This window comes from Neofelis nebulosa, chromosome 8 (genome assembly GCF_028018385.1).
Source record: "Neofelis nebulosa isolate mNeoNeb1 chromosome 8, mNeoNeb1.pri, whole genome shotgun sequence".
Classification (NCBI taxonomy): Eukaryota; Metazoa; Chordata; class Mammalia; order Carnivora; family Felidae; genus Neofelis; species Neofelis nebulosa.
This window is the reverse complement of record NC_080789.1, coordinates 73,897,064-73,923,600: the sequence shown is the minus strand read 5'-3', so window position 1 is coordinate 73,923,600 and position 26,537 is coordinate 73,897,064. Positions and strand designations below refer to the sequence as shown.

Below are 26,537 nucleotides of genomic sequence, written 5' to 3'. Positions count from 1 at the left end.
GAATGACAGTGCTGAACACTGTCATAAATCACATCACTTCTTCTCCCTTGGTTCTTGGAACTCTTAATCTGGAGGAAGCCATGTCATGAGGACATTTCAGCATCTTGTAGAGAAGCCTACATGAGGAGGGGATAAGACCTCCTACTGATAACCAGTATCAATTTCCCAGTCATTCCAGTAACCCATCTAGAAAGCAGATCCTCCAGGCAAGCTTTCAGATGACTGTAGCCTTGGTCAACATCTTGATCAAGAACTATCCAGCTATGCCACTAAAAAGTTCTTAGGCCACAGAAGATATGAGAGGCAATGTTTATTGCTGTTTTAAACCACTGGGTTTCGGATAATTTGTTATGCAGCTGTAGATACAACAACAGCCATGGAGTTATGTCTTCAATGTGCTAAAGGAAAAGTAAATGTCCACCAAAAAGTGTATATCCAGACAAATTATCGTTGATAATGAGGAAAAATAAAGTTATATTTAGACAAACAATAACAGAGTTTATCCTCCAAGAAAGTGTTATGTATAAAGGAATGTCTAATGGGTAAAATTCAGGAAGAAGGAAAATAATCCCAGAATAAAGTTCTGAGATGTCAGAAAGCATGGTGAACAAAGAAACCAGTAAGCATGTGGATAAATATAAGCAAACTAAGCTAATAAGCCAGACTTCGGGATATGCTGCTGTTGTCTGGGTTTGAGGACTAATGAGAATGATAACTTGTCCTCTGATCAAGTTGGTAGTTGCTTTTACTTCAGATTTCTGTTAAAATAACAAATTAGACATATATGAGTATATATGCATATGTGTATATATGTAGATATATATGTATATATCTTTATATATGTAGATACATGCCTATGTATGTGCATATTTTATATGTTCAAATATAGAGAATGCATGAAAATGATAATCATAAAATATAGGAGGGTGGTTACTTCTGAGGTTGGAGACAGAAGGGGAGGAGGATGTGACCAAAGAGGGAGGGGACCCACAGGAAGCTACATCTTTTTATAAGTGATGTTTCATTTCTTAAGCCAAGTAGCAAGAACATAAGTAGCCATTTCTTATTTTTTATAAGTTTCCCTAAATGTCAAATATTTGTTAATTAATTTAATAAAAGAGTGTCACAGAGTCACCTCATACCCTCCACTTCCTCACCACCAACCTCAGCAAAGATTCATGAGAGATCTTTGTGTAACCTCTGGGTAGAGTCCCCAGAGAGATCTTTGTGTAACCTCTGGGTAGAGTCCCCAGTGGTACATTAGATTTACCACTATGATTAAAGACACACAATTCTGAGTCCTCTCTTAGAGAAGTTTTTGAGTTAATAGTGCTGGGATGAGTCTAGCAAAGTTGGATTAAAGATTGGCCTTGATGAACCATGGTGCATCATCACTGGGCACAAAAAATAACTCCTACACATATGCCCAAATGATTTTTAACAAAGATGCTAAGGTTTTTCACTGGAAGAAAGATAGTCTTTCCAATAAATGATGCTGGAACAATTGGGCATTCATAGACCAAAAAGAAAAAAAAAAGAGCCTTGACCTAATCCTCAAACCTTATATAAAATTAACTCCAAGTAAATCATAGACTTAAATGTAAAATGTAAAACTATGGAACTTTCAGGAAAAATAATGAAGATGAAAATGTTCAGCAGCTAGGAGTAGACACCAAAAGCATAATGTATAAGATGAAAAAGTGATAATGTGGACTTCTTCAAAATTAAAACCTTTTGCTTTGTGAAAGTGTGAAGATAACGAAGAGAAAGCTACTGACTGGGAGGAAATATTTGCAAACTACATGCCCAACAAAAGATTTCTGTACAGAATATGTGAAGAATTCTTAAGACCCTAAAACAACAGTGTGACAAGTGACAAAAGACATGAGCAGACATTTCAATGAAGATGATATACAAATGGGAAATAAACACGTAATTTTTTTGAAGTTTATTTATTTTGAGAGAGAGAGGGAGCATGTGCGAGCAGGGGAGGGGCAGGAGAGGGGCCCAAGCAGGCTCTGAGCTGTCAGTGCAGAGCCTGATGCAGGGCTCAAAATCTCAAAATGTGAGATCCTGACCTGAGCTGAAACCAAGAGTCAGATGCTTAACCAACTGAGCCACCCAGACACCCCAGGAAATGAACATATAAAAGATGTTGAACATCATTAGCCACTGGGAGAAAGTATATTTAAAACCATAATGGCTTATCACTATATACATATCAGAATGACTAAAATAAAAAAAAATAGTGATGTAAAGACAGTGAGTTACTCACACATTGCTGATGAAAATGTGAAATGGGACAGCCACTCTGGACATGAGTGTGGCAGTTGGTAGCCATGTGCTTACCATACAACCCAGTACTCCTGGGCATTTATCTCAGAGACATAAGAACATATGTTCACATAAAAATATATACACAAATGTTCACAACAGCTTTATCCATACTAATCAAAAACTGGAAAAAAACACATCTCCTCCAATAGGGGAATGGTTCAACTGTGGTACATGAGTACCATGGAATAACGCTCAAAAATAAAAGGGAAATGATCTATTGATACACACAACTTGGATGTATCTCGGGAGATTTATGCTGAGTGAAGAAAAAGCCAATCTCAAAGGTTCCATACTGTGTGATTCCCTTTACATAGCATTCTTAAAATGACAAAATTATAGAGATGGAGAATAGATTAATGATTGGCATGGGTTAGGGAGGGCCGAGAAAAGGAAATAGATGTAGCCAGGAAAGGGTGCCACAGAGGATTCTTTTGATGAAATTGTTCTGTAACTGTGATGGTCTATGCATTGGATAAAAAGAAAAGTTGCTTAGGACTACAGAAACATACAGGCACACAGATAAAGACATGTAAAACTAGTGAAATCTGAATAAGGATGATGGATTATAGCAAAGTAAATTTTCCCGTTGTGCTAGTATACTTTAGTGATATGGCGAGGGATGAGCAAAGGAGATACAGAATCTCCCGGCATTATCTTTCACAAATACATGTGAATCTACAATTATCTCAAAACAGGAAGTTTTAAAAATCACTGAACATGTAATACACTGAAAGTATAAAGAAAATAAGTATTTATGGGCTCCTTTTTTCAAGGATAGTATTATTTTAGAAGAAGTGGAGTATGGTACACCCAGAGGTAATATTTAAACAAGTGATGGCCACAAACTACCTTCTAAGGAAGTGGGTCCAGTTAGCCTCCAGACCTAGAAAAAAATTAGTGGGCCTGCAGATTTGGGACCAGAGCTGAATTTCTGAAAAGCGACAGAGAACTGTATGTGTTTTCTTCTTTCTTCCCCAAAACCCATCTTCATTTTTTTCCCTATGCATTTCTGTCTTTCCTTGAAATAAACATTAAATATTTTTTGATATTTATTATGGAGGACATCAAATTAATAAAGCAAACCAAAGTGACCAAATGTTCAAACCTGGCCTGGGTTGGCCAAACTCTATTTTTAATAAGGCTCCAGATGGTTGTAATAAAGTGGTCTCTAACTGGTATTCGGGAATTATTGTTCCAGGGTATCCATGGAAAATAGTTTGCAAGTAATCCTGTTTTGTTTATCCAATGTATTTTGGGGATAGTTTATTTTAGAAATGTGTTTCATAAGATAGTAAGGTCCTCTTTTCCTCCAGTGTGTCCTATGCAAACCAAATAGAAGTCAATCAGGCGACAATTGAAAAATGATATTAATGTTTTTCCAGAAGCCACAGAAGGCCAGGAGTGGTATGGGAATGGAGGAGAACAGCCCAGGTGGGGAGAAGAACTAAGGCCTTGAGTTTTTCCCTCACCCTCATCATCATTTTAGCACAACTGGACTTAAACCCTAAGTCCCACTAAGTAAGATGGTTTAGCTTCAAAAGCTCTACAGTTAATCACAGAACTACTCAATCTGACTGTATATCGGCAGTAAAGAAGAAACAAAAACCAAATATGATGAAACATTCCCCAACTAGAGCACTACTATAAAATTTAAGATAACTTTACAAGAAGTTATAATACCATTCTTGGTATTATGATGTTTAAATTTGTTTATAGAAGATTTTAGTGAAAGCTTTTTTTTCCTACCAAGAGAGCATATATAAACTCAATTTAAAATAATATTGTATCAGAGAAGGAGGTAGCTTCAGAATTAACCTTTTAAAACAGATGTGTGCATAGTATAGCCAAAGGGATTTAGAACTCAAACAAATATAAATTTCTTAATATTAAAAAAAAACTTTATAGTTTAAAACTATTCTTAGTTACAAAAAAAGAACCAGTTATTAAACTTCAAATGTTTTTAGACCTCTTAATAAAACTCTGAACTAAGAGAATTGATAAAAATGTCCTCGTTGTTATAATAAATGTTTTACTTCTTAGGTGCCATAAAAATGTATTTCAGGTCAGCCTCGTCAAGCAAGCTTTGGCACACATGAAGAGCCCTGTATGAATGTTCTTTAATGAAAGACACTTCTGAAAAACCTAAGCTCTTCAGCTAAGAGTGTCCTTTAGAGGGAAAGGTTTTCCAGGATTTATTCAGCAGCACTTATGGGAATATTTATGCAGATTGCCAAACCTAAAATCTCTTTCATGAGTGTACTTTTGGACAACATTAAAAAAATGGACCATAAAATTAGGTCACAAAGGCAAGAAATTAGGCTTTGACATCCATGTTTTACCACTTTCCATGGTATTTCTGTTGTATTATAAATATTCTTGGCATTGCTACCAATTATTAGGAAGACCTTCCTGACACCCAGCTGAACATAATGTTTGGCAATAAACTTGCCAAAACAGAAAATGCAATGAAGACCATATTTTTCAGATGCCCTGGCTTTTTGTTGTTGTTGTTTTACATCTTAAATACCATGTTAAACAAAATTTCTTAGTGTAAGTCTGAGATTTAAACACAAAAGAAAAAAGACTTTCACTATCTGAAACTTTTGTTTCCTTTTGTTTTGGTCAAATTCTCAAACCCTGACATATGCTATATAAATTTGGAAATGTTTGGAAAAAAAGGGTAGCTGAAATTCATTTTTATTTAGATGACTAGTGTGTGTGTGTGTGTGTGTGTGTGTGTGTGTGTGTGTGTGTGTGAAGCTTTCTGCTTTATTCCTAAAGCAGAGTACAGTTGCAGAATGGAAATGGATATGTTAGATGTCATTTTTATTTGATGTAATTCATTGAAGTTTTTATTACTTGGCCTAATGACGTGGTTACCAGATTCTTTCTTAAGGAGATCATTTTGGCTGATGACTAACCCACTTTTAAAACCTGCATTGAATAAGTTAAGATAACATAGCCAAATAAATAACCTGATGGAAACTGTCAATATACATTTTATCTGAATAATATTGCTATATTTTATTTTATTTTATTTTATTTTTAACGTTTTTATTTATTTTTGAGAGAGAGAGATAGCTCACGAGCGGGGGAGGGGCAGAGAGAGACAGAGACAGAGACAGAGATAGAATCCAAAGCAGGCTCCAGGCTGTGAGCTGTCAGCACAGAGCCTGACATGGGGCTTGCACTCATGAAATGTGAGATCATGGCCTGAGCCAAAGTCAGATGCTTAACTGACTGAGCCACCCAGGCGCCCCAATATTGCTATATTTTAAATCAATGGTTGGCTAGTGGTCTTTTCTACAGGAAATGCTTAGCTCTTTTATATTAGCAGAGTTCATATCCAGGGCATATCCAGGCAAAATTGGTTTTGATGCATTTACTCAGATATTGTTGTTTCAGGTTAGTTAGTACTCTTTCCTTAAAAAATATGGAATACATAAACATTTTCTTTAAGATCAAAAGGCTTTATTGGTTCTGTTATTGTCAAATCATGCATTAATTACATCTTGTTTGCTCTTCACAGTAACTACATGAAATCTCTGCAGTTATGTTCAAATTTGAATATACAATTTTAAATTTAATATTAATCCTAGAAGTCATTTAGATAATTCCTATGCCTTCATTTTGTAAATTTGGACTCTAAGAGAGATTTGCCCTGTATTACCATCTGCTTAGTGATAAGCAGTCCAGGTTTGTCATTGTATTAGAGCTTCTTCCAGAGAATACAAATAAATAAAATCTATAGTTAATTTCTAAAACTTCTGTAGCTAATACTTTAAAGCTTTCTATAGTTAATTTGGTATAGTATCAGAACGATGACCAAGTCCATTCTAGAATTGCCGCTACTAAGTAGTAAAAGTTAGAGATTACAGCTTCTGCTCTTTTCTCTTTCCTTCCCATTGTGTGGCATATGCTAATAAATAGCAGTTAAGGGTTTAAAACATTGTGGAAAAAGATAAAACCAAAGACAGTCACTAAAAGAGATTAAACTATTAATTCCTGGGTTATTTGGAATTCTACTTATATGGCTAACCTAGAGTCCTTGGCTATGAGTAAAAGCAAAAGGAAAGAAAGTCTGTTGTCATGTTAAGATTTGTGGAACTTCTGGTATTAAATCACAATTTAGATTTTTGTGGTATCTGGCATAAATATTCCAATTGTGTTTAAGAAATCCTATATTCAAATTATTATCCAATATGAGACTATGGATTTGTATTCAAAATTATTAAGACATGGCATGCCTAAATGAATTTCAAAGGCCTTTGAAATTAATCAATTTAGTCTCTATAAAATTAGGAAGAACAGACAGAAAAGTTTCCTGTAGTACATGGACCAAGTTAGGCATACCAATACGCACACACCTTACCACCCCTGCCACCATACGCACTTATATGAAGACATCCAGAAAAGAGATACACTTATAAAGGCAGAAAGATGTGTCCAGATAATCATAATCAAACCAAAGAGAAGAGTTGAGGTAGTTTTTCAAGTATTTGGGTCAGAAAAACACACATTTACCTCAGATACTTGGATAATTGCCTCTACTTTCCACTTGTGTTGTCCAAGAAAGTTTGCCACAGAGACAGACTAAAGATTCCATCTCATCAGCCCTTACAGGACTGAGACAGGAAAATGGCCCTTGCTGCCCACACTGGCTGGAACAATGACTGACGGGGCGCCATCCTGAGGCATCCTGAGCCCACTTGGCACTAAACCACAGTGATACATCTATTAATAGTGAAAGCCTGCCCAGAAATTAAGCATTCTCCTTTCCATTGAGATCAACAGATTCAAAAGCTGCTAGGGGGCAGATCTCCATAACTGTTACATACTAATACTGAAATAATGAGCTGGAATGTGTATCTGTTTTGAATAAATACAGAATTTAGAGAGTAGCTTGATTGCTTCAAAGTTTGAACTCAGTAGTAGTTCTATTTTTTAAAGCTATTTTTTAAAGCTCTAGTAAAAATAACAACTCTTCCAATACTACTGAAGTTATGAAGTACACCAATGATTTGAAATTGTCTTCCTCAGTGTAAGTTCAATGTAAATTGATATAAATTCAAGGTGATTTTCAAATATATCAACACATTATGTAATTCATTCAGAATGAGTCGTACGATTTTATGCTTTAAGATGGGTCTTGAAATTGATCTAGTGTAACACCTCATTTTACAAATTCAAAAATTAAAACAATTGTGTACGAATCATAAGCTGGTACACAACACTGTAGTACCTACACAGATGAAGATTTGGATTACTTATCTTTTTCCTCAATGGAATGCAAGGAGAGACGTTTTCATGGAGGGTTTCTTCTCCTCTTCGTTCATTAATTGTTCCTGACCCTCTTCGTCTCATAATCAAACTGGTCAGCTTTTGGCAAATTGAAACTTACTCTTTGCTACACAGTCTGTCTGTATCCACGGATCCCTTAACAAATAATCAGCAAACTCACTTCTCCTCACTCTGATTCCAGGAGAGAAAGGAGGAAAGCTTTACAGAGCTTAATAGCCATGGTGCACTTTTACATGCTCTACTGCAGTGCTGTATGCTAGGCTTTATACAGCTGGTGTATTTACCAGTGGTGCCAAATTTATGTGACAATTATGCCAGTTATGTCAAATTATAACAACAGTTCAGATAGAGATAGTTAAAAGTCTTTATGAGCATACATAAATGACAATTAGTTCGTATTTTGAAAATAATTTCAATGTATGTTGGAAGAATATTATGTTTACAACTCCAATCTTCAGGCCATGAAAAACATTATATTATGAATATAAAATAAAAATAAAGATATATAATTATATAATTTAATGTATAATATAGAAGATAGCGTATCATAAAGACATATGGTATTAAAATACATATTACTTACCGTATATCATGTATTTCGTATATAAAGATACATAATATTAATTAAAGGCTTATTACTTAACAGGCACTGTTTTAAGTGATGGATACTATTGTTATCCCCAATTTACACATAAAAAAATTGAGTCCCAATGAGGCTTAAGGTCATACAGCTACTAAGCAGAACGAGATTTGAATCCAAGCAGACTGACTACAGATGTAACATCTAGCTCATAGCTGGAACACAATATAACCAAACACTAATCCAGATATATTCAATGAGATAAAATAATAAATTTGGAAAATTTAAAAAGTAGGCCTCTTTCTTTATTGGTAAGAACTTTTTATTCCATAGAAAGTCACTGATGCCGTTTTGCAATTTTATTTTTGCCCACGATAATTTATAGCTGACCTAATAACAGGGGAAATTATAGTATTTAAAAATATGTATATATATATGTATATACATACATATATATGTATATACAGTAGCTATATATATATATATATAGCTACTCAGCATCATGCAATTATAATAGCAGAAACAATAAATATAGGAGGTGGCTTTAAAGCTTGATTTTAAAATGTGCTCTTTAGCTTTAAAATTGATTCATTCAAGGGGCACGTGGGTGGCTCAGTCTGTTAAGCCTCTGACTTCAGCTCAGGTTATGATCTTGAGGTCTGTGAGTTTGAACCCCGAGTCAGCTCTGTGCTGACAGCTCAGAGCCTGGACCCCGCTTGAGATTCTGTGTGTGTCTCCTTATCTCTATGCCCCTCTCCCACTCATGCTCTGTCTGTCTCTCACTCTGAAAAATAAATCAACATTATTTTTTTAAAATAAATAACATTCACCTATTCAAATATTTAAATGTTTTACTTTATAATGGATATGTCTATAGGACTCTCATATAAATTTTACCATGTCATCTTTTTGTTGTATCTTAAAATTGCTGTGAGGTAGTAGTGTAATAACTGGTAATCCCATTTCATAAGCAGAGGGAATTTAAAAAAGGAAAAGGAATAATCTTCAGCTCTCACCTTATAAAGCCAGAACATGGCCAGATACCAGTGCTCTAAATTTACTATGTAACTTATTTTACTTCACTTAATGCTTAACTTCCCAACATATAAAAGCCAGATCATATCATTTTTATTTTATATCTGTTTCACTGTTGGCATGTGGTTTATTTTATCAAGTTAATTAAATTGTGTACCCAAACCACTCTGAAGTATTGATGATCATTCAAAGTTAGGTTAGAGAGGAAAGTAAAATCTTGATATCATCAAATTAATTAAGATATACTCAAAGAGAAAGGAAGAAATGTGAAAAGTATTCTGTAGCTGACTCTGTAGACGCTCTCTTGATATCCTACAAACCCAGCTGTGGATTTGAACTATGATGCAACCATGTTTCGCATCGTCTCCACTTCCTCCTTAAAGGTAACTACAGGATCCCATACTTGACAGAATACCCCATGTGTTATCTAAATTTGACTTAGGACCTATCATTACATCAGCACAGCAGTGACTTCTGTCTTTCCTCTGCTACTGCACTTTCCCATTATACTATTTGGCTGCCCAGTACACTTACAAGTCAATGCCCATTCTGGCATAAATCCCAAGGCTTTTTGTTCCCTAAAAAGTAAAACACTATTTTAATTTCTAATTGTCCAATATTAGCCATCAGTAATGGTCACTCTATGGACACGAGAGGAGGTGAGGAAGCTGGCTGTGGTTTCTGTGAATTTCCCAGGGCAGCAAGAGTGCCAACTCCTTTGAAAGTGTGTCGGGATGATGCAAGTAAGCTAAGAGTTAGCATGTTGCAGGGACAACCTTGAATCCACTTCATTTTAGAAAAGAAATAATACACAAACATGTGAGTAGCAAGTAACTCGTGACATGCCAAGATGTAGTGATCCCTTGTATGAATGTCCCTGAATAGTCGAGGCTCTGTCACACTGAAGAATATACCTCTAAACTTCAGCTCCCTCCCGTCTTACTGGCTGTCAACACCAGAGCTTGAGCAACTCCACATGTTCCTGAGAATCTCTCCAGGAGCAACGGACTGTTACTGACAGTAATATGTCAGATCTGTCTGATGTCACCGTCTGATATGTTCTTGTGTAAGCTGGTAGCTAAGGTGCCTAAATCAAGGAAATGGAACTCTATTGTACGGCAGTTTAGGGAGACTTGCTGTGTGACTGTGCAGAGTCCCCTCTTACCAGACTTAAAACCTCAGGGTTCAGAGAAACAAACTCTGCTAATATAGCAAAATCTACCAAAACTTTATTTAAAGGCCAGGGAGTGAGGGGAGTGGTGTTTGCACAGAATATATCCAAAATTAATACTTCCAATTCTCATTGAAAAGATGTAGAAATCTCATGTGTTTAAAGTGACAAGTGAATTTGGCACCCTTTGTTACCATTTATCATAAGGACAAAATTTGCAATAAGCAGTCAGCAAAAGCGAGTTTTTACATATTATTTCTCATAGTTAAATAGTCACCATCAGAGAGGAAATAGTGTGGTAAAGTGGTCTAATTCTAATAATCAAATTATACTTAGTTATGGGTAAGGGAAAGAGGTGGCTGGTCATCCTATAAATTATATGATTTTCTCTAATACTATAGTTAATATATGCATACAATCATTAAAAGATCTACATGATGTGAGGCATCTGGATGGCTCAGTCAGATGAGCGCCCAACTCTTGGTTTCAGCTCAGGTAGTGATCTCATAGTTTGTGAATTTGAGCCCTACATCGGGCTCTGCATTGGCAGTGCGGAGCCTGCTTGGGATTCTCTCCCCTCTCTCTCTGCCCCTATCCCACTTGCACTCTCTCTCAGTCTCACTCTCTCAAAATAAATAAATAAGCTTTAAAAAATTAAAAGAAAAAGATCTATATGGTGCAATTTAAAAGGTATGACATTTGGCATGAAGCAAATGTACCTTAGAAAGCCACTTCCACTACTGATTCAGCTGTGGTCTTAGGCTAGTCAGTTAATCACTCTAAGTCTCAGATTCCATATTTATGAAAGAGAATAATAATAGTTACGGTTCACACAATGACCATGGTGATGTTTTATAAACATCTTCCTTTATTTCTTCCCTCTTTGCTATTAATGTATAATGGAGACATAAAAAATAAATACGATATACCTCAAGACACAAGTTCCCGTGACATCCAGTCCCAAACACTGATTAGCTTTTTAGAATCATTGCTAAGTTCACCCTCAGTATTTTTTTCTTAGTTGTAAGCCTTCAAGCACATGTTTTAGTAAGTTTGCACTTCTGGAATGAAATTACAAAGGTTCTAGGAGTTTTTGTTTGTTTATTTGCTAACGTGGGGGAACGGATCCAGGTACAGCTCTTGTTCTCTAGAAAGTCAGTCACTATACAGGGGGAGAGAGGTTTGGTTGGGCCAAAGCTTGTCACTTTAGCCTTCCCTCTTGGACTCCCATCTCCAGTGTCTAGGAGAAGATGTTTTCCTTTGCTCATTAGTTCAACTTACCCATCAAGGACTCATGGCAAATACCCAAAGCACATGGCTTCCTGCCCCTAACCGGGCATCCACACTGTCCCTTCAGCCTTGATCTTTCCTCTTGCAGGTAAAAACAGAAAAGATGGAGAGAAAAACATGGTGGATCCTTTTCTCCCCGTCTGTGCCAGCCTGCCTCCAACCTGGTGATCGTTGACACTCACCATTTGTGTGAAAGCCTTTCTTTCTTTCTTTCTTTCTTTCTTTTTTTAACATATTATTCTAGATTATACTAATTTACTCAATTTTGTAGCTTCTGCAGTTTTCCCTCCCATCTAGATCTTAGAGGATTTTCCCCCTTTGAAACTTCTAAACATACTTTTGAGCAGGAAGATATTTAAAAATATAATTATAGCTTCACTAATATGAAAAATGGCTAGTGAACTAACCTAGTACTTCTTATAATGGCCAAGTGAAATTTTTGTGTTTTCATGTCCTGTTTTTCATTGAAATTACATATCTCAGAAATTAGCTCATTATCTGAAAAAAAATATGAAGAACTGGTGCATTATAATACAGGAGTATTGCCACTGAATGGACTGTTTGATTTAGCCAAGCAGGTAATGAACAGTATTGTTGTCAAATTCACTAAGGTGTCATATTAATTAGGATGCATTCTAAGGAGCATTACTCCATTGGTTTTTTGTATCCTGATGCCATATATATATTCTTTGGCAAGAATGGATGAAAAGCAGCAATAAACAACTCAAGACTGTCCATGGCTCTGTAGGGTTTTTGGAACAATTCCTGGGATTGGGAAGTGAAAATGGACAGCATCCAGAGAAAATTGTTGTCTCAGTAGCAAGGTTTACGTGAAGATACCAAGCCGTTAACAGCATGGATGTGTATTTAATTTTATTAACTCCTACCATCAACCTTCTTGGATCTTTAATTTGGGCAGGAAATTTGAGACTGTGACTGGAAGGACTTGAGCAGAAGTGAAAGATTAAAATGAAGTATATATAATTCTTTCTGGAACTGCTTAAATTTCATTATTTCAAAACACTTTAATTTTTCCCCTTTGGTCAAAAAGACATGCTTAAAATTCTTGTCTCTTTACCAGAAATAATTTTGCTCTTAAACAGGTTTATATTTAGGTATAAGGTATTATATAAACTTCTCGTTTAGTAGCTCAAGCAACCCCATCTGTTGTTGGAAGAACTCTCAGGAAAGTTTTGAGGGATATGGATATGACTCTTAAATATATATGTAGTGTTCTTTTTTAAATAACTCATTAGTCATCATAAAGGAATAAAAACCTCTGGCTCAAGATGTTGTTAATTTCCATCTTTTTAATTTTTTAAAAAATTTCCAGTCTCAATTATTGTCACAGATGGAACTATCTTAGAATTTAGAATAGAGATCCAGATCAATTGCCATTTTAATAAGATATTTAGAATTTTTCTGAAACTCTCACGTACCTGTAAATATCATCATGGAGATATGTGCATGAATCATCATTGTGGGCATCTTCTTTCATAGACCGTAATTGAAAGTATACCACCAAGACCAGATGGGGATATAGTTGTTGGTTTTTAAAAAAAAATTTAATGTTTATTTATTTTTGAGAGAGAGACAGAGTGTGAGCAGGGGAGGGATAGAGAGAGAGGGAGACACAGAATCTGAGCTGTCAGCATAGAACCTGTTGCGGGGCTCAAACTCAAGGGTCATGAGATCATGACCTGAGCTGAAGTCAGACACTTAACCGACTGAGCCACCCAGATGCCCCTAGATGGGGATATAGCTTTAAAAAAGAAAGAATAAAAATTTGAAAGAAAATCACAGGACAACAAACATGCTTTTCCTGTTTCTGGGAAAGGGAGAATATTCTTGTTTAAATAAACTGCATTGATAATAAGTAGAGGTTATAAAGATTCATTGCTCTCCTGTTAGATTTATTCTCATTACGAATGGATCTAAGTTCACTTCTCTCAATGTTAGAGGTTAAAAAACTACCATGCTCCCATTAAATCGTAGGGATGTTTAATATTCACCTTCACCTTAGTAGAGCTTTAAACGTTGACAAGACCCCATGACATTGAACTGTGTTTCAGAACATTATGTAGAACCATTGTCTTAACTAATTTTGAGAACAGAAATAGGCCTACAATAATAAAAGGACTTTAGCTGACACATACTGGTTAAAAAAAGAGGTCGCCTCTCCTAATATAACTGATGTCCTTTCAATAATGTGATTTTTTCAAGATTATTTTATTTTAAAAGGGAAGATAATTTGTTCTGAGAAGTTTTTGTTTCCTTAACATTCAAACTTTTCATTAAAATTTGCTATTTTAGTAAAAAATAAAGAATCACAGAGTTTTGCATGTGGTGTTTGCTTTAATGGCTTAATGGGAATTACAGGTAGAGAGTAATGCTAGATGGGTTTCATGCTTGCAGCAGCTCTGGAACGTGAAGGTTTATATTAAATGTGTGTGCCATGTGGAAGGGAGTCCCAAAAGGACCAAAAGTTTAGGGTCCGGTTGTTTAGAAAGTCACTGTTTAAGAAGAAGAAAGTACATTAGTAATCAGTACTGCCTAAATGTCAGCACAAACTCAAGCAATGCATGGGGTGGAGTCATGGCTGCTGTGCAGCCTGTTTAATGCTGGAGGGTCCCAGTTTCAAATCTTCTATCCCATTTGACTCATCCGAAAATGTGTCTCAATTATTGATGGGGACATTTTAAAATATTTTTTTCCTGGCGATTTTTTCTCAAGTGTCTAAACTCCTTTTCATAGAATGTTACTACTTTCCCAAAGAAGAAATGGCCAAATTGATAAATAATTGTGTTCTTGCTCAGTTTTTCCTCTGATTACCTATGACCAAGAATTGAGTGGAAATCACATCTATATTTTGCTCATACATAGGCATTTTTACCTAAAGACACTGGAAAAATTAAGGAAAGTTAACAGATGGCTTTATGGTGATCAAGAAAAACTGGGGATATATTGAGTATGAATTTATAGACAGCTGATGTGTTATCTTCATTTATCTGAGTTAACAGATCAAGCAAAGATTTAAAAAGTTATGGTCATTGTTATAACAGTTTTGGTCATTTTTTCTAAAATATACACTTGTGCCCAAGATATTCATACTGTCCCCAACAAGAGAGGTCTCCAAAGAAAGCTCAATACCATTTTTTGAATTTAATTCTGATAATGCAATAATTTAAATCATCATGCTATAGTTATTGGAAAGTTGGTTTCATGGCAGATTGGCTGTGTTTACATCCTAGCTTTGTCATTTGCTAGCTGTATGACTGTGATCGTTTAATCTATCCATGTCTCTGTTTCCTCATCTGTAAAGTAGCAAAAATGATAGCACCTACATCATTGATGATGAGATTTAGCAGTGACTTCAATATAACAAGGGCCCAGTAAAATATATTATTTTTATTAAAATAAAACATATAAAATTTTTATTCACTAACATTTTATGTCATATAATTTTTATGTTGTTATGAGTTCATACTTGTTAAAAAATACATTATATTATTTAAAAAAACACAGAGAAATCCAAGAAAACAACAGGGTAAACCTGTCAGTATTCAGGTAGCTTTTTGGAGGGCTTTTGCAGATAGGCACCTTCGGGCTGCAGGATCTAAATTTCAAATGGGCCTTTTCTCATTTTGTGTGAGTTATGCCAGGACACCCAGTCTCTTGTCCCAATCTGTACTCTGTTACGAACTATCTGGGTGACTCTGGCAGTAACCTTTCTAGACTTCTGGATCCTTTGGTAAATATACAGATATTCACTTACATGCACTCTAAAATGTATGTGATCCATATTACATACTGAAATATTTTTGTTATTTGCCTGCAGTCAATGATTTCATAGTTAAAACATTGAGAACCTGGAGAGATTTAGGGGTAGGGAGTATCAATGTGGCAAATGAGACTGCATTGAACCACAGATGATAGAGGACCATTCTGGATATTTCCCATAGTCCTTCTTCACTGGTTGAAAAAAAAAAAAAAAAAGAACAAACTTCAGTAATTGTAGATTCCTTTTGCCTGACTTTGAAGAACCCACAATGTTGAAACATAGCACTAGCAAGGACCTTGACAGACCACTAATTATCCCCTATAGGTGAGATTTTTATGGAGCGTTCTCAGGCAGCAATCTCTGCGAGGGATATTTAAAGGCAGAGGAGAAGAATATAAGTGAAAAACCAGGATAGTAAGGCAGAGGGTATTGCAAATAGAGAAGGAATTACATAGTTGCAGCCTCTACCTGAAGAAGTACAGAAAGGTAGGTCTAAGAAAAATAGTGATAGAGCACCATGATTTTGAATAGGAGATAGAGAGTATCGACCCTGAAGTTTGCACTGGAAATTTTATCCTACGAGGATTTGGTCAGACTGTCTTCGTAAAAACTAAAAACAAAAAGGGTCATTTAAAAAGCTTTTTACCTCCTCCCCCAGATCTTTTTTTATTTTTCTCCTTACTCCTCTCTTTCCAGCTTCCTAAGTATTTAATGGTAGTGAGAAGAATCAAAAGAGTTTTGCCAGGGCTAGTCAGAGAAATTATCCCAGTTCCTCCACACACACTTCCCCCTCCTCCTGCCATCCTGATATGTAATGATTAAAAACAAAAGAATGGGGGTGCTTGGATGGCTCAGTTGGTTAAGCATCCAACTCTTGATGTAGGGTTAGGTCATTGGGATCCTCTGTCCCTCTCTCTCTGACCCCTCTCCCACTCAAAGTAAATGAACAAACATCTAAAAATTTAAAAAAATTTTAAAAAGAAAGAAAATGGAAGACTAAAATAATTTCTCATTGAATGTATATAAGCATTTAAAATGCATGTCAAATTCCAAAGTTCCTTTCTATCTGACCAATGTCTCTGTGTCATTATAATTTCAATTTAATTTCATTTTAATTTATATATATATGTATATATAAATTAAAATGAAATTAAATTGAAATTATACATATGTATAATGTGTATATATATATATATATATATATATATATATACACATAATTCATTATAAATAACATTCTTAGTAACAATTAGCTATCTGCCTGAGGGCCACTTAAGAAATTGGAAAGATATATTAGTAGGGTAATAATGAAATAAGCTGCATGTAACAGTCCATTTGCTTACATTTTTCCCTGACTTTAATTCATTGCTTGTATATTTCTTGAGAGTGTTTGTAGAACAGTAGGAGCTTAAAGAGAGGGAGAGGGAAAAGGAGAGGGAGAGGGAGAGAAGGAAGAGAAAAAGAGAAAGAGAGAGAGAGGAGGTGGAGGTAGAGAAGAGACAGAGAAAGAGAGAGAGAGAAAGGGAGGGAGGGAGGAAGAGAAACTCTTAGAATCATGTATTGCTTTTTTCTCCTCATTGATGGAAGAATAACACGGGTTGCCAGTTCCGAATGCCTTCTTGTGTGTGTGCTGAGAGGAACTGGTAGCTACATTTTATTTTCTACCATAAAACTTTTTTCTCCATTATGAACAGGAAAAAATGAACAAGTAATATCAGCTACACTGCTTTGAAAATCTTCCTCTGGGAGATAATACAATACTGGCCCTGAGCTGACCTCCTGGGTTGTGCAAGTTCCTCTTGATAGCACCACTCCGTTTTTGCTACATCGTGATTTTTTAGTACAAACTAAGGGACTTCACACTGCCAACCTTTCCTCACCCCCAACAAATTTATCAGAAAACCTTTATTTTTAAGTGAAAACAAGTTGTAAATGAGCAAGCTGAGAAACAGATCACTCCCAATTCAATAATTACTGCTGCTTAGTAGCTCAGATGCCCAGGAAGCTCTTACAGGAATAATAGCAACAATACTTTTGATACTTAAAGTTTACTGAGGACTTTCTATAGATCAAGTCTACCACTGTATTCTTTAAAGGTATGGTTTCAATCCTAAAAAAAAAAACTATTCTATATTATGGTCAATTTTTATTACTCCTAGTTTACAGATGAGGAAATGGAAACAATAATTTTAAAAACTTGCCCATGATAAATCAGGGCATAGAACTTATTATATATATAATATTTGTATATATTTATATTATATATATTCATAAATATAAATATACACACACGTATATTTTAGAGTGCATGGAGAGTTTGTGTGAGCATGCAAGAGTGACAAAGGGACAGGGAGAGAGAGAATCTTAAGCAGGCTCCACGCTCAGCATGGAGCCCGATGCAACAAAGTAGGGCTAGATCTCATCACAACCATGAGATCACGACCTGAGCCAAAAGCAAGAGTCGGGCACTTAACCGACTGAGTCACCAGGCAAAGAGCAAAGAATTTAAAGTCAAGCCTCTTTTAAACTCCACAATCCCTGCCTTTAATAGTACTTTTCTCTCAGGTGTTTTCCAGGAGATATTCGTAGTCACTTACTAGATGGAAAAGTATACTTCGCATTACTAAGTAACATTGCCACACCAGGGTTTTGAGGATCTCAACCGACACCTTTCCATTTGTTCTCTCAATTTTACCTCCTTAGGATGATATTCAAGGCAAATGGAAAAGTAGAGCTTGTGTTGTGGATGACTGCTATGTTTACAGAACTGAGAGAAGTTCAAATGTGATATATGCATTTATGTAGACACCAAAATAATTTGTTAAGAACCCATTAGCAGCCAAGCATATATCAGAGGAAAACAAAATGCACAAATTTAATTACAATGTCTTGCTTAACAGTGTTACTCTTCAATGAATGGATGACTGAGTGAAATTATTTGGCATGTAAGATTCCAACAAATATGTTCCTAATATGCAACTCTAATCTGAACTTTTAAAATATTACTCATTTGCCACTCCAAGAACTTCAGAGAATAACAGCAGGGCAATAATTTATACTTTAATGGTTAAAGGCTAACCTATGGCAATTATGTCTTAAATCCCCCTTAACATTTTATTGATGCCATACCTTTGTGCTCAGAAAAAATATCCAATCAATATGGTTTTTACATATGAAAAATGCAGTTTTTTCTTTCAGAATATCGCACGTGTTCTATATTACTTATGTGTCTATTTTCATTTATTCTGGATGATGTATATATGTTGCTTTTAATTAACATCGAGAAGTATAAGTACACTATTAGAGATGATCCATTTGTAAAAGTTTATTTATATGTTATATAAACCTCCAAATAATAAAATTTACTACCATCAATAGGATGTGTCTTGTGTTATTTTAGTATTAGCAGTAATGTATTTGAATGGATCTATCTATACCTTTTCCCCCTTGGGATCAGCTACAAGGAAATCATCTATACCTTAGCAAAAACCAAAACCCATTTGCAAAAACCAAAACGATGCAGGCTAAGCATCCGATTTGATAAATAACGAGTAAAGTATTTATATTTAGCTACACATGTCTTTAGTACTACATTCACAATGAAAAGCCAAAGGTATCATTTTACCAAAGTTGTTATTATATTTAATATGCCTAATTTAGTTGGGGATCGACTCCTTTCTGGTGTAAAGAAAACAAGTGAGAGTATTTTCTGAGATGTCTATACAAGGACGTCTCTATTCCCTGAGAACCTTCTGCGGCATTGTAAACAATGGATGCCTCTGTACCACTTAAAGGATGTTTTTCTCATTTTTAAAAACAAGAAATTGTGATGTAAAGTATAAATGCCTTGTATGCCATTATTGTGGCATTTACTGGCATTTACAATTATAGTTATTTTTTTTAGTGGTTATTTATTTTTGAGAGAGAGACAGAGCATGAGCAAGGGAGGGGCAGAGAGAGAGGGAGACACAGAATCTCAAGCAGGCTCCAGGCTCTGAGCTGTCAGCACAGAGCCCGACGCAGGGCTCAAACCCATAAGCCGTGAGATCATGACCTGAGCTGAAGTCGGATGTGTAACTCACTGAGCCACCCAGGCACCCCGACAATTATAGTTATTTATTTGCTGGTCCACTTCACTCTTTTCAAGACCCTGAAAAGCTCTTCCGTACCCAAAAGTTATGCATCATGTGTTTTTTTACTACCTGGCATAGTGCTCTCAATGAGTAATATTGGTGCTGACCTATGAAGCATCTATGAAAACCTATTTTTAACATTGTTTTATGTTCTGCATTAATAATCTTTCTGTCCTAAGACTCTTCAGTATAGTATTTTGTGTTTCAGAGCATTTCTGGTGTATCTCTGAGTTGATGATTGTTTTTTGCATTTTATGGAAATAGAGATATTTCTTTTCATATTATTTACTCCCATTACTGTAACTAATATGAATGTGTTATCCAAAATGATACAATAATTCCCAGAATTTTCTACTCCAAGTAAAATAAACTACCTAGACCATTTAGGGTTATAAAAAAGAATTTGTTCCATCTGGGGGAAGCACAATGAAACATTTAACTATTCTCATATCTGGACTTATTTGTGCTACCATACCTGATTTATGCATTCAGCAAACATTTATTAACTTGCTATACTCTGTTAGGTCCTATAACACCAGTTGCATTTTATAAGTCAAAGGTTGTCATGTGTATCCATTTTATGAACCCAAGATTGTCATATTTATCTTGAATAATGTCATTTCTAAATGATAGCATTTATCTCCTTTTTCAAAGAGACACCATGAATCCATTTAGCAAAGGCCAGAATATTATTATTATTATTATTGCCTATTATAGTTTATATATTCCAAAAGAAATATGGCAACACCGATTATATCATACAAATGTTCTTTAATTTTATAGAAGATGTTTTTTTGTATTCTAATGTGCACTTAATTCGCTAGCTGGGGTTCATTGATTCATTACCCAAATTTTCATTCCAGGCCCTCCAGGCCCTCCAGGTGGTCTGCGAATAGAAGACATTAGAGCCACTTCTGTGGCACTTACTTGGAGCCGTGGTTCAGACAATCATAGTCCTATATCTAAATACACTATTCAGACCAAGACTATTCTTTCAGATGACTGGAAAGATGCAAAGACAGGTAAGTTTCATTCGTCTGATTAATCTGTGCATATTTTTAAATGAATTCTTTTCACAAAAATGAATATCTGGACTTTTTAAGGATTTCATCATCTACCTTGAAATGCTTTTCTATTTTTAATTTTTTTTTCAAGTATCCCTGTGGGATGGTAGTGAAGAAAACCACAAGGAACTTAGACATTTTAAACCTGCAGGGGAAGCAGCATTTCTGAATCTATAATGGGAAAGCAAAGAGAGGCCTCCTAGTTTTCTAGTTTGCTATGTGTAATTCTAAGGTTTATTAGGAAAAATAAACTTCAGGAAATCTTTTTTTTTTGGCAAATGATATCTATAGCTTATTATTTATGACCCATTTTTTTTTGCAATTACATAGGTACTATTATTCTGCATTTTTAGAAAAGCCACTTTGGTTATAAATATTAATTTAAACACCCAGTTTCTCACTACTATAGCCTTTGTTTTTCAAAGATGATCATACCTGCTTTGAATTTCCTCAGAACATATTTTCAGTGAAGTTTTGGGTCTCCATTTTTTTTTTCTTATACTAAGGTATTCTAAAAGTTGATTAGGAAAAATAAATGAGTAAGTGGGTTCCCACCTTTATAGCTATTCCCATTGCCATTTTTCATGACTAGACTATAACATCACACATCAGTTTATCTGTTGTAATGTCAAAGAAAATGAAGGATCCTTTCAATGAAATAATCTGTTTCTGTTTGTCATTTTGACATTATTTTTAAACAAACTTGTAATTGCTAGAGTTTCTTTTAGACATAATGAAGAGACATAGAAATATGTGCTCAGTTGTCACAAGGGGAGAAAAAAACAAAATGAATAAAATGTTTATCTTTTTAAAAATTTGAAAAGAAATAATCCCAGAATATCCCAAACCTGCTCTTATTTTTGCTTTAACTAACATAATGGGATTTAATTGTGTTGATCATTGAGAAGTTTTAGTTTAGATTTAATTTTCTTTGATAATTTATTACTATTATGTGAAATGAACTAAATATAAACCTGAAGGCTGTTATGAGGGTTTAGATATATTTTAGTATTGAGGTATTCTCCATATATTATATAAAGAACACGAGTTAGAAACAGGTGAAATATTTCTGCTACATTATGCTTGCGAATGTAAGTTATCTAGCAATAAACTTGGCAAAATCAGATCATTTGAAAAATAATATAAAAACAATTTAGATGTTTGATAAACCTGAAGTATGGATATTTTCTATTTCTCTGAAGAGAATGAAAATGGATGATAATGATAATATTAGATATCTAGCCTAACTGACACTGATTATAGATACTAGAGAACAGAATGCAATGAACACATTTAAATTTGGTTTGCTTTGAAAAAGGAGTAATAATTGTAATCATTTTCATTATATATATGTTCTTACTAGGTAGCTGAATAAAAATATACTTATCATTAAAATATCTATATCTATTCCACTAGAAAGTAAGTTCCATGAGGATGAAGGTTTTTATTCACTGCCCTACTCTAACTCCTAGATCAGGCCCCATAATGCTCATTTATTAGACACATGCTGATGGGGCCTCCATTGTATGCAAGAACCTGTCCTAGATTCTGGATATACACCTGGCCATCCATGAACAAAACAGAGAGAAGAAACACACACACACACACACACACACACACACACACACACCATACCCTCAAAAGAGTTTACATTCTAGTAGGAAAGATGGCAATGAACAAATAATTACAGTAAATGTACAGTAAAATGTACAGTAAGTCCTATGGTGAGTAGTGCTAAAGAGAAACAATCATGAAGAGGGATCAGGATACAGGAGTTGTATTTGAAAGAAAGGGTGCTTCTGATATTAATCTAGTCACCCCAACTTTTGCATGGTTCTTGTTTACATGTTGTGTCTTTCACAACTGTCAGCCTATTTCAATCTTTGAAACAGTATGTTTCTGTTGAAACATATAGTTGCATCTTATTTTTTATCCTGACACCCACTGCCTTTTGATTGGATTCTTTAATGGATTAATATTTCATGTTACTATTTATATAGCTGGGTTTATATATGCCATTGTATTTTATTCTGTTTATTTTTTTAAGTTTCTATTTAAATTCCAGTTAGTCAACCCACAATATAATATTGGTTTTAGGCGTACAATTTAGTGATTCAATACTTCCATATAATACCTGGTGCTCATCACAAGTGCATTCCTTCATCCCCATCACCTATTTCACCCATTCCCTGCCCACCTCCCCTGTGGTAACTATCCATTGTATTTTTGCTTACTAAATGTTTTACTTGTTTTTGTTCCTTTATTCCTTCTTTACTGCTTGAGTGAATATTTTCTAGTATAACATCTTAACTACTTTAATGAATATATATTTATGTAGTTAATGGTTACTCTCTATATACTATATATACATTACTGAATATAAATAAATGCATTTTAAATATAAATATAAATACACATATTATTACTCTAGGGCTCACCAGCTACATCCGAACTTGTTAGAATACTTCATATGTTTACTAACTTAATTTCAGTGAGATACTGAAATGTTACTCCTAGATAACTCTATTGCATCTTACCCATTTTTTGGTGCTATGTATTATTTTTATTCCTCTCTATGTATTACAAACCTGTTATTCTTCTGTTACTGTCTTCTAAAGAAGCTACAAGAAGAAAGGAAAGCAAGTACATACTTATAGAGTTTGTTATATTAACTTTTTTATTTTCCATTTTTAGTCCTCCTCATTTATTCGTGTGGATTTGAGTTACCATCCTTACTTTGATAGAACTTCACATCCACCTGCCTTTAAGATATTATCAAATATTTTACACTTCTGTATGTCTTAGGCCCAACAAAAAATTTTATTTTATAATATAAAATATATACAATAAATATTTTTAAATGTTTATTTTTGTGTGTGAGAGAGAGACAAAGCATGATAGGGGGAGGTACAGAGAGAGAGGGAGAAAGAGGATCCTAAGTGGGCTCCACACTGACAGCAGAGAGCTCAATGCTGAACTCAAACTCATGAACCATGAGATCATGACCTGAGCCGAAGTCAGATGCTTCACCGACTGAGCCAACCAGGTGCCCCTATAATAAAAAAATTATATATACGAAACTCATGAGACAGAGTAAAATGATAGTTGATGTCAGCCACTAAATTTGGAGGTAGTTTATAATGCAAATAGCAATAGTGGATGACAAGATATGCAGGGGCTTGTAGATCCTATAAGGAATTTGTAAACGAAGGAGAAATAATGATGTATGGAGAAGGGATTTCTGGAGGGCCAAAACTAGAAACATGGAGAATAGCTAGGAGGATATTGAAGGTGAGGGATGTCCAGGTCGGAGATGTCAGTGGCTAGGACAATGGGATAGCAATGTGCATGGAGAGCAGTGCGTGGGTTTGAGATATATTTTTGAAGGCAAAACAGAACTTTCTAACAAATTGAGTATGGATATTGAGAGAAAGGGCAGAATTGAGGATGGGCAATGAGATTTTGGCTCTAGCATCTGCACGGAAGGTAGAAACATTCACTGAGAGGGAAGAGAGATTAAGTGCAGGTGAGGACTTAGTTCCATTTTGGAAAGTGTTCTCCATTTATTTGTGTAGAACTGAATTTCCATCTAGTATAATTTTCCGAAGTGAAGAAGTTTTTTAATATTTCTGATTGTGCAGGTTGCTGGAGTCAATGACCTTTAGCCTTTGGAAATTTCTTTCATATCATATTTGTGATAATTTTTTGAATATAAATTCTAAGTTGTTTTTTGAGCATTTTATTTTTTATTTCTTTTTTTTAATGTTTATTTATTTTGGAAAAACAGAGAGACAGCGTGAATAGGGGAGGGATAAGAGAGAGAGGGAGACACAGAATCTGAAGCAGGCTTCAGGCTCTGAGCTGTCACCACAGAGCCCGACACAGGGCACGAGCTCACAAGCTCACAAACCGTAGTGATGACCTGAGCCGAAGTTGGATGCTTAACCAACTGAGCCACCCAGGCACCCCTTTATTTGTTATTTCTTTTATTTTTTAGTTTATTTATTTTGAGAGAGAGAGAGAGAGAGAGAGAGCAGGGGAGGGGCAGAGAGAGAGGGAGAGAGAGAATCCCAAGCAGGCTCTGAGCTGTCAGCACGGAGCCTAATGCTGGGCTCAATCTCGTGAACTGAACCATGAGATCATGACCTGAGCCAAAGTCCAGAGTTAGAGGCTTAACTGACAGAGCTATCCAGGCGTCCCTTGAACATTTTGAAAATATTATTTCTTTATCTTTTTGCTTTTGTTGTTTCTGATAAGAAGTGAACTATTTATTGTTTTTACCTTATATTCCTATATTTAATGTGTCCATCATGTCTAGCTGCTTTCAAGATTTTTTTTCCTTTTTGCTTTTCAGCTTGATGAAAATATGTTTATCCTGATGGGGGTTTACTGGCAAGCTTGGTCTTTGAATTGATATCTTCCTTCAACTTAGAAAATTCTCAGCCATTATCTCTTCAGATATTTTTTCTGCGTCATGCTCTCTTTCTCTTCTTGGTCTGTGTTGCAATGTATGTTAGGTTGTTTGATGTGTTCCATAGATCATGGATGTATGTGTTTGCTTCTGATTGGATAGTGTCTAATGAATTGTCTTCACCCTCATAGATTCTTTTCCATGCTACATTCAGTTTGCTGAAAATCCTATAAAAATTATTTTGATTTCTTATTTCTATTTATCTCCAGGATTTTTTGTTTCCAGGATTTGGTTCCTTTTCATATTGTTTACATAGTATTCCATAGAAATGTCCTTTTTGTTTTGCAAGTGGTCCACTTTTTCCCACTTGTTACTTTTACGTATTTCTAGTAATTTTTCTATAGTCCTTGTCTGATCATTTAACATCTGGCCATCTTTAAGTCTGGCTCTGTTGATTGTTTCTTTTTTCCTTTCTTGAAAATGAATCACATTTCTTTGTTTTCTCATGTCCTGATAACTTTTTAAATATGCATACATTGTGTAAAAAAGAACAGTGGAGCATAAAGTGAATACTACTTATATCCTGGAAAATGCATGTCATTTTTCCAAAACTGTCATTTTGTCACTACAATCTGTAATTGAGGTGATCTGACTTTTGCCGTTAGATTCAGTTCAGTACAGGGTCAAGTAAATTTGAGTGGAGGATCAAAACCTCTCTCACATGTGAATGCTTTCCAGCCTTCCCATCAGACTTTGTTTGTTCTTCTAGCCTGGCTCTCAGGGAGGGTTCTATTAGCTTCCCTTCTTCTGCCCCAGGCAGCTGTTGTCTAATCATTAGTCTGAAGCCCTGAGTTCCTGGGGGTGGGTGGGGGAGTGGTTCTCAGTTACAGGTTCACTCAGACTTCAGCAGACCCAAAACACTTGTCCCTCTCTGGGGAGGCAGATCTGTCTTTGCTCTCTTGCCACTCACACAGCCACACACAACCACATACTTATTCAGGGTAAGGCCTGGAGTGCATATGGTGGTCTCCATTTTCCTGCTTTGCTCTTAGACTTGAACAGATCTGAGATGTCCGTACCTCAGAGGGAGGTTTCTTTTGGCTCTCTTGTCCTGCCCCCAGCTGTTTGTAGTACACTTGGTGAAGGCCCACAAAAAAAGAATTGGCTGATGGGTATAGATGCTCCTTGATTTGGGGGCTTCTGGGATTCGAAACAGCCATGCCAGCCTACCTGTTGTCTTTAAATATCTGTGAAAAGTTTTGTTTTTCTGAACATTAATGACTATGCTCTCCTCTCCCTGTTCCTGTACCTATTCTTCTTCACAAATTCCACAAATTCAGCTCTCTGATAGGCTCTGAAAAATGATTATTTTGTAGATTGTATTACCTGTTCTTTTTATTAGTTATGTAAGTAAAATTCTCTTGTGACAGTGTC

General features: G+C 35.3%; 1 protein-coding gene across 5 annotated transcripts in view; it reads left to right on the top strand.

Moving 5' to 3' along the window:
- CNTN1 (contactin 1) overlaps positions 1-26,537 on the top strand; it is a 368,724-nt gene that overhangs the window by 261,025 nt on the left and 81,162 nt on the right. For 4 of the 5 annotated variants that reach the window (XM_058743101.1, XM_058743098.1, XM_058743100.1 and 1 more), the window contains one exon: positions 20,492-20,650. In XM_058743101.1, the coding sequence (XP_058599084.1) occupies positions 20,492-20,650 (159 nt within the window). Of the gene's footprint in view, positions 1-11,802; positions 13,003-20,491; positions 20,651-26,537 lie in introns of those variants that run through there. The other variant, XM_058743102.1, reaches the window with a different exon arrangement.